General features: G+C 38.9%; 5 protein-coding genes across 7 annotated transcripts; 3 read left to right on the plus strand and 2 right to left on the minus strand.

The window, feature by feature from the left end:
- Positions 1–441: 441 nt before the first annotated feature.
- On the plus strand, positions 442–6,673 carry LOC145228861 (uncharacterized). The gene is made up of 12 exons (XM_080094068.1): positions 442–962; positions 2,072–2,520; positions 2,949–3,104; positions 3,322–3,929; positions 4,038–4,275; positions 4,352–4,443; positions 4,518–4,620; positions 4,693–4,852; positions 5,017–5,127; positions 5,317–5,427; positions 5,510–5,704; positions 5,841–6,673. Exons 1-12 carry the CDS (start codon positions 840–842, stop codon positions 6,174–6,176), a joined length of 2,682 nt encoding a protein of 893 aa, XP_079950194.1. The 5' UTR covers positions 442–839; the 3' UTR covers positions 6,177–6,673.
- Positions 6,665–9,012, minus strand: LOC145228878 (PDZ and LIM domain protein 7-like). The gene is made up of 8 exons (XM_080094090.1): positions 8,840–9,012; positions 8,617–8,771; positions 8,437–8,540; positions 8,214–8,370; positions 7,647–7,830; positions 7,337–7,457; positions 7,093–7,208; positions 6,665–6,758 (listed from the first exon to the last, which is right to left on the minus strand). The coding sequence occupies exons 1-8, from the start codon at positions 8,930–8,932 to the stop codon at positions 6,684–6,686; spliced, it is 1,005 nt and encodes a 334-aa protein (XP_079950216.1). The 5' UTR covers positions 8,933–9,012; the 3' UTR covers positions 6,665–6,683.
- A 239-nt stretch (positions 9,013–9,251) lies between these two features.
- Positions 9,252–12,599, plus strand: LOC145228876 (OTU domain-containing protein 3-like). Its single transcript, XM_080094088.1, has 9 exons — positions 9,252–9,803; positions 10,499–10,596; positions 10,698–10,846; positions 10,920–11,032; positions 11,308–11,430; positions 11,487–11,603; positions 11,859–11,955; positions 12,023–12,192; positions 12,339–12,599. Exons 1-9 carry the CDS (start codon positions 9,717–9,719, stop codon positions 12,486–12,488), a joined length of 1,104 nt encoding a protein of 367 aa, XP_079950214.1. The 5' UTR covers positions 9,252–9,716; the 3' UTR covers positions 12,489–12,599.
- On the minus strand, positions 12,473–14,527 carry LOC145228883 (large ribosomal subunit protein uL29m-like). Of its 3 annotated transcripts, none has more exons than XM_080094096.1 (7): positions 14,509–14,527; positions 13,730–13,848; positions 13,471–13,662; positions 13,307–13,403; positions 13,155–13,248; positions 12,954–13,098; positions 12,473–12,881 (listed from the first exon to the last, which is right to left on the minus strand). In XM_080094096.1, the coding sequence occupies exons 2-7, from the start codon at positions 13,801–13,803 to the stop codon at positions 12,650–12,652; spliced, it is 834 nt and encodes a 277-aa protein (XP_079950222.1). In that variant the 5' UTR covers positions 13,804–13,848; positions 14,509–14,527; the 3' UTR covers positions 12,473–12,649. The 3 variants fall into 3 exon arrangements, with proteins under 3 accessions (XP_079950222.1, XP_079950221.1, XP_079950223.1); XM_080094095.1 differs by lacking the exon at positions 14,509–14,527 and adding an exon at positions 14,289–14,360; XM_080094097.1 differs by lacking the exon at positions 14,509–14,527 and adding an exon at positions 14,212–14,230.
- Positions 14,528–14,780: 253 nt separating this feature from the next.
- On the plus strand, positions 14,781–16,939 carry LOC145228872 (gametogenetin-binding protein 2-like). The gene has a single exon (XM_080094082.1). It carries the CDS (start codon positions 14,996–14,998, stop codon positions 16,595–16,597), a length of 1,602 nt encoding a protein of 533 aa, XP_079950208.1. The 5' UTR covers positions 14,781–14,995; the 3' UTR covers positions 16,598–16,939.
- Positions 16,940–16,949: the final 10 nt, after the last annotated feature.

Here is a 16,949-nt window from a genome sequence, read left to right on the forward strand (position 1 = left end):
CGTCGCAATTAATTGAAGTCTGCTCGAATCGGCACAACAAACTTGTCAGTGGAGAGTTGGGGGTCGAGCGCGACGGATCAATCAATAAATCTGCGCTTTCGAGTGAGCGTCACTATCAGTGGTGCGGGTGCGATTGGCCCCGGCGGCCTTTGAACTGCAAAGGAAGATCTTTTTACACTGATGTTAAGACCCAGTCTACCAAGTATAAGTTCAGTGTCAAAGATTACTACGGCCATCGTTTTCGCAGCACTGTGTGGAAGTTACAACTCTTTTTGTATGCAATATGTGGTCTGCATGTAATATGTGGTAATTTCTCTGTGAAGTTGGTGCATAGTTTGAAAAGTACTGTACATAGAATTAGATTTGTTTACAAATAAAGAGGATTTGACAGTATTAAGAAAGCAGTTGAAAAAAAAACCGCCTGCAAATTACTAGACTCGCAGTAAAGAAAAGAAAAACGATTTGACATTGAACACACATGTGTTGTAGCAAGGGCAGGGATGTTTGTACAGCAATGAATGAAAACATGGACGGCGTTTAATTTGCAGTCACCTGTGTATAACCTGTACCATACCGCAGCGCCCGTTACAATACGCCTCTCGTTGCGTTGCTCGAATAACCGTGTTTGCTTTGTTACATCACAGAACAGCGTGACATAACTAACAATAGAATATCTTGCGGACTGACTTTTTGTGGCGAGCTGCGGTTTGAAGGCTCCACTTTCTTTCGTACTTTCGATATTGAAAAGAAGTTTACTGTCGTGAGTCCATATCTGTTGGTTGACAGCCGGAAAATCACGCCATTTGCGAGTGGGATTAACGTGTGTGGAGTTGATCACAATGGAAGGCAATCCAGATTACGATACTTTGTTACGATCTATATTTGATTCCTGTGATAGCACCGGTTCGGGACTTATTTCAACTACAGAGTTCGAGGACTTATGTGCCCAGCTTTCACTTGAAGTAAGTTTACTGTTTTTCTACGTTAAGATTTATGTCCAGAAATCACCAAGCTAGTCTTTCAAGGGCCAAACCCGCGAATGTTTACCATCGCGTTGGCCAGGAAACGTAAATAACGCTGTTCAAACACATGCGTTTAACTAACTAGTTTCAAGTATATTTCAACGTACGCTGTATTTGTGTAGTAGTTCATAAATTAACTGCGATATTCACATAAGCGTCAAATAACACACAGAGGCTGATGTGGAATTTACTACACCCCTGCATTAGACGGTGCTCATTGCGGACCGATAAAATGGCAATTTGTACGTTTCGCTACGAGGTATAAACGCGGAAATCCGATTACGCTAAGCCACCGTTTCGGGTAAAACGAAATTTAATTGCCTCTATGGTGCTGTGTGTTTTAACACAGTGGAACCTAACAAGCGTTGAGTCCATAAAACGTTGGTTGAAGTGAAATATTAAAATGTATTTTTGTTGCTGCTTGTTGATCTCGGTCACAAAACCTATGTTGTGCTAGAATTCGGGTTCTAATAGTTCGTTGTTATACATTGTGGCAACGAGAGCAATGATTTTAATATGAAACAAAAAAGTCGCGCCCGAGTGCCGATATCGATTGGCACTTCACCGAAGCCATGTTACGAAAAACTTGGCTCTACTCGCTTGGCAACGGCAACAGCTGCCTCTCCCGTGGTGCGGTTGTCACCTTGTGTGATTGACACCTCAGCGATAAAACACTTTTACGCGTGGCAAAACGCTTGTGTTGAAGTCATACAACAAATACCGATTAAAACTTTCATATGAACCATTTTTTTAGAATCTTTGCACTACACAGCGGGAAACATTGATTAATCAGTTATGTGCCGAAATTCCCACGTTCTAACGTCTGTATAGAACCCACTTGAAGCTGACACTAAAACTTGTCGAACCGACAGTCAAGGGTTTGACTTGCCGCCTTAAATCACCAAGTGTTGATATTTATATCAAAAGGTCAAATTAGTTTAATTAACTACACGTAAAAAAATTAATCGGGTGTACAATGTCCGTTGGCGGGCAAATGGTATAAGCTGTCTCATGTGGGTCATTGCTAATCGACATTCTTTTTCGCGCAGAATGAGTACGTGTTGCTGTACGAATACCTCTTTCAGTCAAGCACTTTGCTTTCCTACGACCGTTTTCGCGAGGGTTTACTGCAGTTGCTTGCGGGAACTCTGCCACCAAACGAAGCAGCCTGCGTTACCGAAAAATCGTCCAGTGCCAAAAAAGGCGAACACCATGACAATGATATGAATGGAAACGAGGTTTCGGACCAAGAACAGATTACTTGTGAAAGTTACAAAACAAAATCGAAATCGGACAAGAGCTTTGGTGAGCACGTCGAAGAGCCCGATTGGCTGGTGATCGATTTTCATCAGACGAGCGATAGTAAAACGAAGGACGACAGTCGTATACAGCCTGAAACGAAACATTCTGCAAGGAAGTCGTACAGTGCGCACAAGCAACGCAAATACGGCCGTAGGACTTTGCCGGATACGGAATTGTTGAGCAGGAAGCAACACCGGTATGTAGTGTTTGTTCTAGTGTGCTTGCAAGGCAACAACGCCATCTAATTGGCGGACTGCAGTTGGATTTACACGTCATGGCAGCAATTAAAGTCTTGTGTGATGTTGTGGTTGTTGATTTATGGCCTTTTTTGTTGTCTCCACGTTGCGACTGACAGTTCGATGGGAAATGTTGAGTAGTCGATGCTTAAAATGTACAGACTCTATTGACCCGTCGAATTTGTTTGACCTTGTAAGATGGATTTAAAGTTAGCTATGCAGCTAGGCGCTTTTAGCCAAATTCCAACGCACATGACAACGCTTTGTGGTATAACGGTTCAATGATAATCATTTATTCGTAGGCAAACAGCACAATATTTACAAAGTCACAGGCTGGGTTTCGCCTTGACAACGGCCACGCTTCGAGTTATGTGTTTGTATTTCTCAGGTACGAGTACTCCGATATGAACAGTTCAAGAAAATCCGTAATCGATCGAACGGACTTACGGGATGATGACGTGAACACTTTAGGTTCCACTCCGGTGACCCCATCATCGCGCGTCACGGTTGAAGAGTTCGTTGGGGAGGGCGACGGCGCTGACTGGTAAGTTGATTATGATATAAATGCAAAGTACTACAAATTGTGCCTAATATCTGCCTCAAAGACATGACTCATCATAATATAATGACTTGTTCTACTATCTGATGTCACCAATGTGGGTGTGCTTTTTAAAACCCGTTTTCTGAGTTTGAAAAAAAACGCACTAAAAATAGCTGTAAGATTTGCATCCGGCACCTAAAATTTGGGATAATTTAAACAGGACAAATCCAGATATGGATGTTGTGCCCATGGACGACACTAGCTCGAACGACAACAATCCCGTCAACCAATCGAGCAGCGCTGAAGCACAAGAGGCTCTTGGTGCAATTTGGCAACAAGTTATTGGCGATTTGGAGAAAAATATTGACGTTGCTCAGTTACAATCCCTCTATCATGCCCTTTCCCTGACCAGTTCTGGTGGCGATGTTAAACAACTTTTTGACATACTCGACAATGATGGAGATGGCTTGATTAGCTTTGCTGATTTCGCCAGGCAAATGTCAGCTTTTCTCGGCGAGTCAATGTCTCCGGTGGTGCCAAGTGAAAACCTTAATGCTGTCGCCGATAAAGAAGCCACTGTCGCGTTTCATTCCACACCGCATCACAAACAAAGCAGCAATATGCATGCCGTTCAAACACTTTCTGTAAATGACTTTGTCAACCACCCTTCCGTCCATAGCACGCCGCACAGTATCGATGGCCAGCACACGCCGAAACAAACAACTTGTCACGTGACGCCATCGCCAGTCAATCAGAGTAGCACAAGCGGATTTGTTTCCACGCCTCACGCCAACGGTCAATTGTTCAGTTCATCTCCGTCCAATACAGGTAAAGTTTAAACTTTTGTATCAGTTTGTATCTTAAGTCGAATAACTGACATTAGCAGACCGAAAATGGCAAAGCAAATTCAACAACATATTTTGTACTGTATTGTAGATTACAGCAGTTTTTCATCTTCTACTGGAAGACTTTCCTTGGAAGGTCAAACAGACGAATTTGACGTCCGCAGTTACGAAGGAGTTCCCAATTATCGTCGCAGAAGAAGAACCAACCACACTACCTCACGAAACCGGCGACGTTCGAACAAAACTGTCGCACTTCCGCATTACCACCCAATGAGCCGGCGCCGCGTTGAAGAGTCACCTTTCTATTTTCTCACAGGCGAAAATGGAAGGTACGTTTTTTTCTTTAAAATACATCATCGCATGAAATGGTATAAAAAAATAAAATTAGGTGTTCGTTTTATCCAGGTATGTTGATGTCGAGAATTTGCATTCAATTTGGAAAGAAGACGGTATTGAAGACCCTGATCAGGTTTTGAAGGACCTTGGTGTCAATTTGGGTAAGCACCTGGTAACATAGCTATAAAATTGTCTATAGAAATGGTCTGAAGCAAAACTTTCATTGCTTTTTCAGACGATTCCTTTAGCGTGGAAATCTTGTCCGAAGCCATGGAAACCGAAATGAAGGATAGCATGATCCATCAAGCAGTTTGCTGCCTCTACAAATCAGGAATCAAGTAAGAAGTCAAAATCCCTAATGCAAAAAAAGCTTGAAAAACTTCTAAATGTAACTTCTAAATCTCTTCCAGATATTATCGTTCAAAAAAAGAGCACGAATCCGCGGAGAGGTTGAAACTCGAATCAAAAGTTGATTATTTAAACAGACAATTACAAGAACAAGATGAAAGAATAGAGACGATGGAATGTAACTTCCAGAAACGTCTTGACGAAGTTGATACTCAACACAAGGTATGTAGAACCATTTTGTAATGCACAAAGTTATAAATGATTTGCTACATAAAAATACATGAAACAGTCCTTTGTTGTTGTTGTGATCTGTCCGATTTTCTGTTTAAATACCAACAGTAAACTTTTAAAAATACAACACACAAAATATGTGTTTTTTAATTAAGGACGAAGTAAATCAGCTCGCCATCGAACTGAGCTCTGTCCAAGGCAAAAACGACACCCGAAAAGATGATGAGATCATAAGATTAAAAAGTCAGGTTCACGAACTGCAAGAGGTATGTATAAGCAAACCACACAAAAAGACTTAAAAAATGTTGGATAAACTTGAAACTAATCGCAAAATCCTAAAAACAGTAGAACGGTAGAATTGGAGAAAAAGTCAATCTAATAATTGTTTAATGGCCCATTGGTAGTTTTTATTTTCGTGGGTCCATAATTTAATGCATGGACGTTTCATTTTGCAGCTTGAACGAGTCGTGCGATCCGATCTTAACAACCTAATGGAAGAACACAAAACCCTTCAAACCCGACATCAAGAAACTGTACAGGAATTGCATGTGGCCGGCGTTTCCATGGTAAAGCACATGTTCTTAAAATACACAACTTCAAGTTATAGCTTTCGTTGTTTACTACTTAGCAATGCCTTTTTGTGTTAAGAACCAAATGCGAGTGGACTTTGAAGCAGCTTGCCACCGAATGGCGTCTTGCAGCAAAAGACAAATGCAGCAAAACGATCGTTTGGAGACGCTGATGTTGGAATACAAGGACAGTGCGGCCCAACTGCGAGACGAAAACGATGAACTGTTCAACGATCTAAATCAGATGAAGAAACGGTGGTACTCCAGCGATAAGGCAAGTTCAAATTCGGCTAAAATAAAACTGTTCAGTGTATACTTCGGTACCACAGATTTGTTTTTTTAGCTGCTGCCAGTTCCTTGGTTTGTCAAAAAAGCTATGTTGTGTGTCGTAACCGCATTTTATTGTACAGGTTGCATTGGCGTACACCGGCCGTATCTTTCAACCAAGTCTGTCCGACGAAACACATTCACCTAAGGCACCTATACGTTCCGGCCATACAACCCCGCACAGGACAGATATTTGCGCGTCTGTAGAGCGGGATTCTACTTTCTCGTCACATTCGTCCCTACCAAGTACCTCTCAAGCGGTAAGGACGGGCGAAGAATCTACAACTGATGCTTGGAAGTTACCTAATGATCCCGACGCCTCTATAAGCGAAGTCTCTGATAGCGTACTGACCCCGAAAGTGTTACGGCCACAGAGTCTTTTCTGTGAGCTGGAAGCATCATCTCCAGGCTTGGTGTGATTAAATCTCTATTTTTTTATTATAAGGTCAAATATTTTTTGCTATTTTTTTCCTTACTTTTTCTTTCAGCGTCAACTGCTATTTTCATACGCTATATACCCTTTAATCTGCCTGGTGATATTGTCAAAAGAATCCCTGTGCTTTGCTTGACTTTCTTCATTCGTTTTTCTTACATTGTGTCCTCTACAGTTTGCCTTCAAGTACTGTCTGATGATTTATGCATCTCCGAAACTCGCTACATTGTGTGATTCACTCCAAACCATCCGAGTGCAATGTTTTTCTTTGTTGTTTTCTATTTTTATTACGTATCTAAACAAAGTGCAGTCGTTCATAAACATATAAGCTAAGCATATTTCTGTGGGTAAGTATAAATGCACGGACTGTGCTTTTAATTCTGAATTATACTGTTGTTGCGTTTACCGCCGAAAAGGTTTCTTCTCTGAACCTAACCGTTACCTCTTTGTTTATGAAGCAATGAATACAAACGATAAAATTTACTCGACTCTTTTATTTGCAGTTGTGACACATGGGAAAGTTGTTGCGTCTCACAAATCGCTTGCCATTCAGGTTCCTTCGGCATTTCTGTATAATAGAGATCGCAATTAACATTCATATAGTTTTGATGTCCTTTAGGTTTGGTATAAACGTTATGTGTTTTATGATGATTAACAATATTCAGTGGTGGGATTCAAATTTTTTGTCAGCCGGTTTTCTCACAAGAGTCATATTGTTCAGCCGGTTCTGTTCAAAAAGTCCATTGACAGATACCAGTAACGCAACCGGTTCGCTAAACTCGTAAATTTCTTGAGACCGGGTGAACCCCACCACAGACAATATCCGTTTGTAGTATATGAACATGAGATACCACAGTATTGATAACAATAACATGTAGTTTTTGTATGTGTTTTGAATTAACCTGGCAGTTAAAACATCGGTCGTGCCACTTCTCGCCAATAGCCTTGAGTTCCTTGTCACCAGGGCCAATCAGATTGTTACAAGCAAAGCATGTGACCGAAAACAGACGGTTGTGATCTTGAAATACATAAAAACACTAAAGTATCAAAAAGTGCATTCTAGTCGCCCTTGTTTAAAAGAAAACAACGCTTCGGTTGTATGGTAGGCCTCAACAACAACTAGCAGCAACTTTTAACTCTATGCACCTGTGTCACAGTAGATTTTGCCTTGCTCCATGTGGAAAACGCCGTCGTATATCGGCGCGTGACACTCTTGACAGGTGAAACATTCCAGATGCCACTGACAGTTCAAAGCCCGAAAAACTTCCTGCGGGTAAAATTTGTTGACGTCAAAAAGTGTGCTGTGATAAGTTTATCCAACGTAAGTGTAACTTATGGTAACTGCACTAACTTCAATCGCTGGTTAACAAAGATTAATTGACATCAAAATATAATGTTTGGTGATATTTATGTAAGAACTTGGAAGCTACTGTGATTTTAACGTGTCTATACTTACGCTAAAGATTGGTTTGTTGCATTTCATACAGGGCTGCGAGAAATACTTATTGTGGCAGGGAACGCAGTACGCCTTTCCACCATCCACAATAAAACCAACATCCAAGCTCCCCTGGCAATTCGGAGCAGCACATATGAAGCAGGTCTTGTGAAAGTTCAGTCCTTGTACTATCGAATATTCCCCACTGCCAACACATGACAAATTGAAACAGTGTAGTGTAACCCAGTGGTGGGATATAGCCGGTTCGCACGGGTTCTGTCTCACGAAATTTTATGATATGAGTTGAGTTTATTTCGCTTGGTGAATGACAACATAGTAACACAATTGCGCTAAATCAAACACCAAGCCGGAAAAAGCTGCACAACGTTAAAACATTATGGACCTCAAGAAAAGTGTCGGGCGCAATTGATGGATAGCGCGCTGCAGCTACACCGTATCAGCGGTTAGCATTACTGGTTACTGTCAATGGACTTTTTGTAACAGTGGACTTAGACTTTGTGAAAGACAAACATTTGACAAACAATTTGAATCCCACTGAGTGTAACGGACAAACCGTGGAGAACTCACTCTATTGGCTTGGTGCAATAATTGCAAACCAATCCGTCTTTACTTTTTGGCATAAACCTTCGTGGTTCAAGAATGTCGTGTTCTGGCGGAGCAACGTTAGGTTTTGGTTGAGCACTAACAAATGATGTCCCCTGGGTTACAAGTGAACCTTCGGCTCCTGCTCAAAAAAGGGTGTTTTTAATTCAAGTGGCGTAAAAATAAATAGACCGATAAACAAACCTACCTGTTTGGCCAATTGGTCGAGGCTGTTCAAGTGTTTTGGCTAATTCCACCCAGGTTGGATCAGCGGCTTTCATACGTCCTGGTTTCGCGTCCCATGCAGTAGCTCTTTAAAAACAAGCAGTTTAGGTTATGACGTTAATTCAACCGCTTCCTTACCGAAACCTATTTATTTGCGACGTACAGTTTAATAACTAAATCAAGTTTTCCAGGCGGAGAAGTTCTGATTAACGCCTCGGCCTCACTTCTGGTCGCATCTTTCAGCATTGAACTATTTATCGCTAGAAGAATGTCTCGGCTTCGTAACCCTGCTTTGGCTGCTGGTGAGCCAGGCGTCACCTGAAAAAAAAGAAATAGTTGGCTACGTGTCCTCTTATAATTCACCTGAAATTGGTAACATATCTTACCCGTGTTACCACTATATTCTGATTTTCGTCTGCTCCACCTGTAATCCTAAACCCCCATGGGGGCCCTCCACTTAAAATTACAGACTTGGACATTCTGCGTTGCTTGTAGACTAAAAAAATGTTGTCTATTCAATCTGTCAACGAAAGACTGAGAAGTTAATTGCAGGCAGCAGCCCGTCACCACTGCCAGTTGGCGATATTGGCGAAACGACCTCAAGGGAATAGGAAAAAAGAAAAAAACATATTTGTCTTGCCAGTTCTCGTATATTTCTATTACATATGTATTTTAAGTGGCAAAAATGTAAAAAAATTGAATATAGCACGACGGAACACAACACCATGATATTATAATATCTATGATTGTAATATAATATCTATGATTACACCTTCATTCTGACGCATTGTGACGTCACTGCACTTACGACATAAGAACTGAGAAGTGCAACAACATTAAACAAGAGTCCCTAGGAAACATGAAATGTACACATTTAACAAGTCTTGTGGACATCGTGGATACAATTTATAGAAATCGTTGCTTCATTTTCTACCAGGGGAAGTGTTTACTGGTGATGTGTTATTCAAATTGATTCGTTCTGTTCTAAAAGACTTTTAATTAGTCATGAAGTGACTGTCTGTATATGAGTATATATGACTGTATGAGTTGTTTTATTTTTATCTATAAAGTTTTTTCTAAGGTTTACTCCCACTATTACACTAGAATTTACAAAATACAACGATTGCTGATTGACCTAGCCAATTTTTAGTTTGAAATACGGTAGCTTTTGCAGGCTTGCACTTGCAGCAGTACTAATTGTATTCATATATCTCAGGATAAGTGTTTGGCTGACTGTATTATTCCTAATGTAGCATATAAACTATGGCTGGAAAAGAAAACAAAAACAACCGTAAGCGAGAAGAGCGGTCTATTAGAAAAGCACATCAAAACAACAGAAAACAAAAAGAGGTGATTTGTAAAAAATGTTTTTATATTTAGCTTACAGAAAGTTTGATGTCTTGAGTATAGGACTGAATATTCAGCATATTTGTTGCTATTGTTAGTGTTGTATATAACAATGGTTCCCAACTTTTTTTCTTTGCAACCCAAATCCTTAATTTTTGTTTTGTGGTTTCTCCTGGCCCTGGTATATGGTTTCTTACTATTTCGGTTGTATTTTTGTCTGTAAATCAGTAACACTTTTCAAAAATTACTATGCCAGTTTAGAAAATAAAAAATCAAACAAATATTTGTTTGTTTTTTCGACCGAACATTTCCATTTAGCCTAACTTTAGAGCTGGTATCAGCCAGACAACAATCAACAGTGAACTGGGATGCAACTTTTGATGTCACAAACAAAACCATTATCATGCCGTGGTAAAATTATTATATATTGGGCAACAATGTAAACCCTTGGGAAGTACAACTTAACTTTGAGTCTGGACCCACAGGTTGGGAAACACTGGTGTATAACATAGGTTATGTAAAAAATCTAAACCGTTTAATGCTGTTTTTTTGCATTTTATACCATAATAAGGTTTTTATGTCAGTAAACCATAAATGGGCTATGAGTAGTTAACACAACACAGGTGGAAGGATTTACTTTACGTTGTTTATTACTTTATTCATTTTCAAAAACACATAATTCACTGTTTGTGTTCTAGATAAGTTCTTCATATCTTCTTGATGATGAGAATTTTGCTGGATTTTCAAATCAGCTCGCCACAATAGGACTCAAGTTAAGAGACATTTCTGCAGATGGGCAAGTGAAATGATTTTGACAAATGTTTAGTTTCTCCTGCTGACGAAACTAAAGCCTTTAGAACATTTCCTTATAAATCATAGAAACAATGTTTGGTTTAGAAATTGCCTGTTTCGTGCCCTTGGTGATCAAATTGATGGACATTCTTCGCGACACCTGTATCACAGGGAACAAACTGTGAGATACATGGTTGAACACCGCAATGACTTTGAACCGTTTGTTGAAGATGACTGCACTTTTGATAATCATGGTTTGTTTTATTGACTGTATCAGTAAAACAATGAACAACTGCAATTGTGAATACTCATATAAAACTTTTATAGTTAGAAAGCTTAGACAAGATGGAACCTATGCTGGAAATGATGCCATTGTTGCCTTTGCCAGGAACAACAATGTAAATGTAGTGATTCATCAGCTGAATACACCAATGTGGACAGTAAGTTATACAAAAAAATCTTCTTGTCATGCTATTATGTGTGTTGTTAAATGGTGATTTTTTTGTTTTTTTCTAACGTAAGGAGTGACATTATTTTTTTGACATTTTAACATGTTAGTTTCCACTTCCAGAAGTACATGTGTATTAGGCAATCAGCAGAAGGACTGAAAGAACGATCTGTAAGAATTATGTATGGCAACTTACTTCCTCTAACTATAATAGTTCCACTATCATGGATTTTGTTTATACTTCTGAAGACAAAATTTGTTTTGTAGATAACTGGTAGCGACCGTCAAAATGCACCACAAATTCATATTGCCTACCACAATGGAGACCACTATTCAAGTGTGCGAAAGCTAACAGACATTTCAGACAATCCAACCAATATAAAGTTAACTGTGGGTGAAAAGTATATTCATAGAATTCTTTTGGATTGAGGCTTGTTATTGTTTAGACAAAAACTGAAAACAAGGGCAAGTCCAGCAAGAGGGAGTCTAGAAAAAAGCAAGCTTCTCCTGGTGCTGTATCTCATAAAATGGTTGCTCATATTTCCAATGTTACTGGTTGTCAGGTAGTAACAACTTTTTTGTTAGGTGGCTATTAATTATTACCTTTTACCAATTCCTATGTTTTGTGTTTTTTCGACACTACATTCAAAGTGGTGTCCTAAATGGGAATGCAGTCTGACCAAAGTCTGTGAAATGTGATAGTTTAGTTAAGCTTTCATATATATGCATATACTTCATTTTTAAGGGTTAACACCGCACACAACAATAGTGGCAATATAATTTTCACACTTGTTTCTTGGTCAAACATTCTTTTGTAGGATCTTTCTCTCATTCAACAACTGTTAGAAGATTGGAATTCAGACGTAGATCTCACAATTGGAATGGTGTTGCAGTTTATGCAAGCTGACACTTCAGGTTTTTTTCTTGAAATATTCAGTTTAAGAATGCATTCTGAATGTCTAATTTTGTAAAAAACAAACAGATGAAGATTCACAACATTCAAGACATTCGGCCAACAGTAATTCATCAAAACCTGCTCAGCTGTGGGATTCTAATGGCACTGGTGCTAGACTCTTTGGAAGTAACAATATACCAAGTCATTCCCGGGATACCAGCAAAAAGAAAAGCAACATTGGTCAACCACAAAAAAGGGTATCACTTTCAGTTACTGTTCAAAAAATGCAAGGGGTTACATATGAGCCTAGTGTAAATGATGTTAAGTTTTAACCCACAAACAGTGAGTTACTGTTTGACTGACATTTTTGAATAAATGAAGTATTCGCTTTATGCTGTTTTAGGTCAGCAACAAAAATCGAAAGGAGTTGGCAAGGAAAGAGCGTAAGAAAAGGAGTGATGAAAGAAAGAAAAACACTACTCAGCAGTCATCACCGAGTGATTCTGATGAATCTGGAATTCTAGTAAAAAATATGGATATCTTAAAAGTTTAATTTTATTGTATCGGACGCACATGATTCCTGATAACATTGTGCAACACAACTGCCAGTTTCGTAATATGTGCTGTATGTTTCACTGTGAAATAAAAGTTCCTCTTGGTTTAAGTTCAGTTTTGCTCGGTGCTTGATTTATAACCATTCCATCATAAACAATTTCATCTGTATCCCTTTAGTGGCTTATTGTTAATAAACCGGCTGTCACGGTAAGGGAGCATTATTGGCAGGTCTGGATGCATTCCATATTTCCAAGTTGTCCGAAACTGCTTTCTGAACCATGTTGGCGGGGACTTGGGGAACGATGGGTTTCGTTTCCGTATTAAATTCCATTTTAATTCAATTCTATAGTAATATGATTTTTCTAACTTGATCCTCCTTTCTTCACGCCGCCTAAAAGTTGAATATACATTCTTAAAAATGGTCTGTTCTATGTCAGACAGCAGCAATTCACAAAATACTCACAGATGCCATTCTTCTAGTAGCTCGTCAAAGTGGGCTATGTCAACTGGTTTGTCATCATCTTGTTTCTTTTGCAACTCTTGTGGTATGAGATGCTCCTTATAGGTGTAATAGTAGGAATCACCTAGTGAGCTTTTTCTCCACTCACCTAAAAAAAGCAATTCATACAGAAAATGCATTTTTTAAAACTTCTTGTGTACAAACCAGGCACTCCATCTGGGGTTCCTTTTAATAACATATTTTTGGCTGTTTCCCTTTCTGTTATTATATCTCGAAGATTGCTCATAGATTCTGCAACCTTGAAAACATTTGCAAGTTACAAAACTGACAACAAAAATGCTCAGTTCCCACAAAACCTTTTCCAGCCTCTCCTCTCCTGGCATGGGCTCATCTGTTTCGCGACATATGTTTTCCAAGGTCAGAAGCATATTTCTTTCTTTTAGCAGCACAAACCTGTAACAGTAGAATACCTGTTTCATGGTTAGAATATTTAAAAACATACATTTAAAAAACGTCAAACCATAGCTTGTGCAGATCAAGGAGACTTTTTCGCCTTAGTTGATCTTTTGTCCATGGTGAACCGATCTTTGTTATTTTACGTTTGCCAAAGGTTTTTGGGTTGTCAAAAAACTCCTCCAATCCATGTTGGCGTGTTGAAACATGTAACGTTCGAACAATGGAATTGAAAGAAAGTTGATGTCCCAGAAGTGCTCTACAATGTATTTATATTTGTGTTAAACTGTTTAGAAATGCATGGGCATGTATAATAAGGTTACAACCTTGCGCGCGACGAGTACAAAATCCTATTCACATCCTTTGCAAGGTGCAAAAAGATTTTGTTTATTAAAGGCATGTCAACCAGGTAGCATTTGCTAGTCTTCGTCCGTCAACCCCAACACTGAATATAATGCAAGAATAATATATTAGCACAACTGATTATAAAGCCCAGTAATAACACATAACACAATCATTCAATTGCTCGTTACGCATGATTGGTGCTGTTGCTTTGCGACATATTTTCAAAGATATCATAATTATTGACAGAAATAGACCGGTATTTGAATGAATTTTTTAAAAAATTGTTTTAAAACCGAAAAACATAGTTTTAACAGTTTTTTCCAGAACGCATATTTAAATTCTTTGTTTGAAAAATGAACGTTTAAATTGCGTTGACACTTGACAGAGAGCATTGATTTGCTCAGCTGGACATTGGATCTCCGACGATTGCGTAAGATAAGTTCCTTTGTCAAACTGAACTTACTTTGTCGTTTTGTACTATGTAATAACGCAATCAATTCTCGTTATACCGTAGAAAATGCCATATATTGCATACGTTACCATGTAGTTCCCTACGATATTTAGTACCACCTTCCTGATAGCCAACTCAGCCGTGACAGGGAAAAATATTTGTTCGTTTGAAATGGGTGGTACTAAATATCGTAAGTGACCGCATGTTATTCCGCTTAAAATACTGTATAGTATGTGAAATATGAGAATATAAGCCCCAACAAAGGTAAATTAGACCAGATTCTAGTATAATTTTATTACAAACCCTCACCTAACCCGAACAGCGCTTTCTATTTTCGTATTAGCATATTTGAGTCCTTCGCAACTTTCTGCTGTGTGATAACATGCCCCGTAGCATGCGCGGTACATGCGGTTACCATGCGCTGTCCCATGCGGGATCAAAGTCTGACGCGAGATACTGTGCACGGTACCATACGGTTTTATACGATTTTTAGTACCATACAGCTTGAAAGTTTTGAGTTTATCCTCATTGTAAATGCCATATCGTCGCTGTTCTATTGCCTAAAAGTGTGTTGTGAACTTGTGATAAATGTTTGGTTTGAAATAAAAAATGATCTTTGTCATCCACTGTCTCCATTAGCCAATTAGCAGTACAAATTCGAGTTTTCTGTTTTGTTAAGCAAACTAACCTAATGATTGTGCGTATAACATAGATTATTTCTTGATGTATTTCCAAAATACATTTAGAGAATTGTTTTATATTTAATGGATCAGGCAAAGAGTATTAAGAATTGGAAATGAATGTTGTTACGATGGATCCAGTTCTATTTGAAAAGGCACAGTTGGTTGGAACAAGAAAAAAAGACAAAAAATTTAACCTTGCACCTCTGCAAGCACCTATGCATGTTGAAGATGGGTTAACTATGATTATCCAGTTTGAAGATTTGGTTTCGAAGAAGTCTGCTGGACCAAAGTTTAGCACCAAAAGTTGCAGCTTCGAAACATTTAGAAAAAAATTTGAGGCTCTCAATGATGAGGAAATAACACAGGCCTGCTCCATTCAAGATAAATACCTGTTTGCATGTCTGGCACAGTTTGTTCCATGTGTAGGATGCAGAAGAGGTGTGGAGCAGCTCTTCCAACAAGTGCAGAACCTAAATAATTCTGTATTTGATTGCATAAAAATAAACTCATCAGGGACAATTGTGATAGATCCCATGTATGCCAATAACCCCCAAAAGTTATTCTACTTGTTCAATGATGTTAAAAAACAGCTCTATGAAGTAGTAACATCATTTCAAAGCAACAAGCGCAACAAAAGGTGTATTTTTCATTCTTTAAAGCTACAAAAACCAAATGATCTACCCACTGGCAACAAGCAAAATCTTCCAAAGTGGTGCACTTCATCAATCCTTGATGTGTGGGATGGGATGTGTAATGAATGTCAGAAAGCAGTATCATGTTTAGATTTAAAGGGTATCATGGACACAATGGAACATTACCTTAAAAAGCATCGGTTTTGTTGTGAATGCAAGTCCAATGTTATGAAGGCATTAAACATACTCACACATGAAATTGATGGAACTGTTGAACCTGGATATTGTTCAGCCATCTATGAAGGCTTCCAGTTTTGTTCCCATTCCACATTAAAAAATGATAACCAGACAGCTGAAACTGTGAAACATGTCCATGTTTGCTGTGAGAGGTCTTTTATTATACACAGCCTAACTCAAGCAGATGCAGAAATGGGTGGTGGCGACAGAGAGAGGCATGCAAAAACAATTGATATTGCCCAGGAGGAGGTCTGCACCTGTTTGGCATTGTATTTACATCAGAGACTACACCGTGTGTGGCATGTAAAACTGACAATGGAACAGTCCTGGCTTACATTGTTGTTTTTATCAATTGAAGCTGCACGACAGAACTTTGAAAGCATGTTTGAACTAAAGGCTGGCTATGGCCAGATGGAGGCCCTCTGCAAAGAGATAGAAGAAGCTGACAGAGAAAAAGAAAGTAAACTGCAGAAAAAGAGGCTCAAAAGACGACGCCAGCAAAAAAGAAGGAAAGGGCAGAAGTGTGATGCATTGGAAGAACTAGAGACAGAGGAAAACTTGCAAACAGCTGATGACATTGTTGACGTAAACTGTAGTACAGACAAATGCCCATCACATACAGAGTTTAGCTGCCTGTTAAACCTGTTCAAGCAAGATGAAAAATGTGACCACTCTTTGGATGGTGACTGTGAGGAAACAAGCCTTGCTGGTTTAACACAAGAGGAAATACTGGAATTTGAGCGCAATCGGTCAGAAATTAATGCACAGCGTACCAGATTAAGGGAACGCATAAGACAGGACTTTGAAAACTTTTGCAACGTGTCTATAACAAGTAGTTCTAGTTAGATTCAAAGTTTTGTTATTGTTAGTATGGCTTTTATATCGCTGTAGCATTTTGTTGACAATCTTATAACTGTTAACATGTCTTTTTCTGTATATTGGTTGAAGTTGAGTAAAATGGCTGCCCTCAATGTTAGTTTTGCATGGGTGAAACATGATGGGGAAAGATATTTGTGTTCGGTGTGTTTAAAAATTATTCATAAAAGTAATATAAACTATTTCATACAGAGAAATGTATTGTTAATAGCCAACTTGCTATAATTACACTTTTTGTCATGTAGGTTTTCTGTGTTTTGACTAGAATGTACAGGAATCTCTTTCGAATTATATCTTCTTTTGTTTTTCAAGTGTAACTGAA

This window comes from Phallusia mammillata, chromosome 5 (genome assembly GCF_965637545.1).
Source record: "Phallusia mammillata chromosome 5, kaPhaMamm4.hap1.1, whole genome shotgun sequence".
NCBI lineage: Eukaryota > Metazoa > Chordata > Ascidiacea > Phlebobranchia > Ascidiidae > Phallusia > Phallusia mammillata.

What these genes read in the sequence shown, in the direction of transcription:
- LOC145228872 (XM_080094082.1), top strand. Translation starts at nt 14,996, where the DNA reads ATGAATGTTGTTACGATGGATCCAGTTCTATTTGAAAAGGCACAGTTG.
- LOC145228878 (XM_080094090.1), bottom strand. Translation starts at nt 8,932, where the DNA reads ATGTCCAAGTCTGTAATTTTAAGTGGAGGGCCCCCATGGGGGTTTAGG. An exon ending in TCGACCAATTGGCCAAACAG is followed by an intron (nt 8,371 to 8,436) that starts GTAGGTTTGTTT and finishes TTTTTTGAGCAG; the next exon opens with GAGCCGAAGGTTCACTTGTA. An exon ending in ACCGATGTTTTAACTGCCAG is followed by an intron (nt 6,759 to 7,092) that starts GTTAATTCAAAA and finishes TCTATTATACAG; the next exon opens with AAATGCCGAAGGAACCTGAA.
- LOC145228876 (XM_080094088.1), top strand. Translation starts at nt 9,717, where the DNA reads ATGGCTGGAAAAGAAAACAAAAACAACCGTAAGCGAGAAGAGCGGTCT. An exon ending in ACAACAGAAAACAAAAAGAG is followed by an intron (nt 9,804 to 10,498) that starts GTGATTTGTAAA and finishes TTTGTGTTCTAG; the next exon opens with ATAAGTTCTTCATATCTTCT. An exon ending in AGAGACATTTCTGCAGATGG is followed by an intron (nt 10,597 to 10,697) that starts GCAAGTGAAATG and finishes TGTTTGGTTTAG; the next exon opens with AAATTGCCTGTTTCGTGCCC.
- LOC145228861 (XM_080094068.1), top strand. Translation starts at nt 840, where the DNA reads ATGGAAGGCAATCCAGATTACGATACTTTGTTACGATCTATATTTGAT. An exon ending in GTGCCCAGCTTTCACTTGAA is followed by an intron (nt 963 to 2,071) that starts GTAAGTTTACTG and finishes TTTTTCGCGCAG; the next exon opens with AATGAGTACGTGTTGCTGTA. An exon ending in GGACCTTGGTGTCAATTTGG is followed by an intron (nt 4,444 to 4,517) that starts GTAAGCACCTGG and finishes TTGCTTTTTCAG; the next exon opens with ACGATTCCTTTAGCGTGGAA.
- LOC145228883 (XM_080094096.1), bottom strand. Translation starts at nt 13,803, where the DNA reads ATGCCTTTAATAAACAAAATCTTTTTGCACCTTGCAAAGGATGTGAAT. An exon ending in TTGTACTCGTCGCGCGCAAG is followed by an intron (nt 13,663 to 13,729) that starts GTTGTAACCTTA and finishes AATACATTGTAG; the next exon opens with AGCACTTCTGGGACATCAAC. An exon ending in CTTGATCTGCACAAGCTATG is followed by an intron (nt 13,404 to 13,470) that starts GTTTGACGTTTT and finishes CTACTGTTACAG; the next exon opens with GTTTGTGCTGCTAAAAGAAA.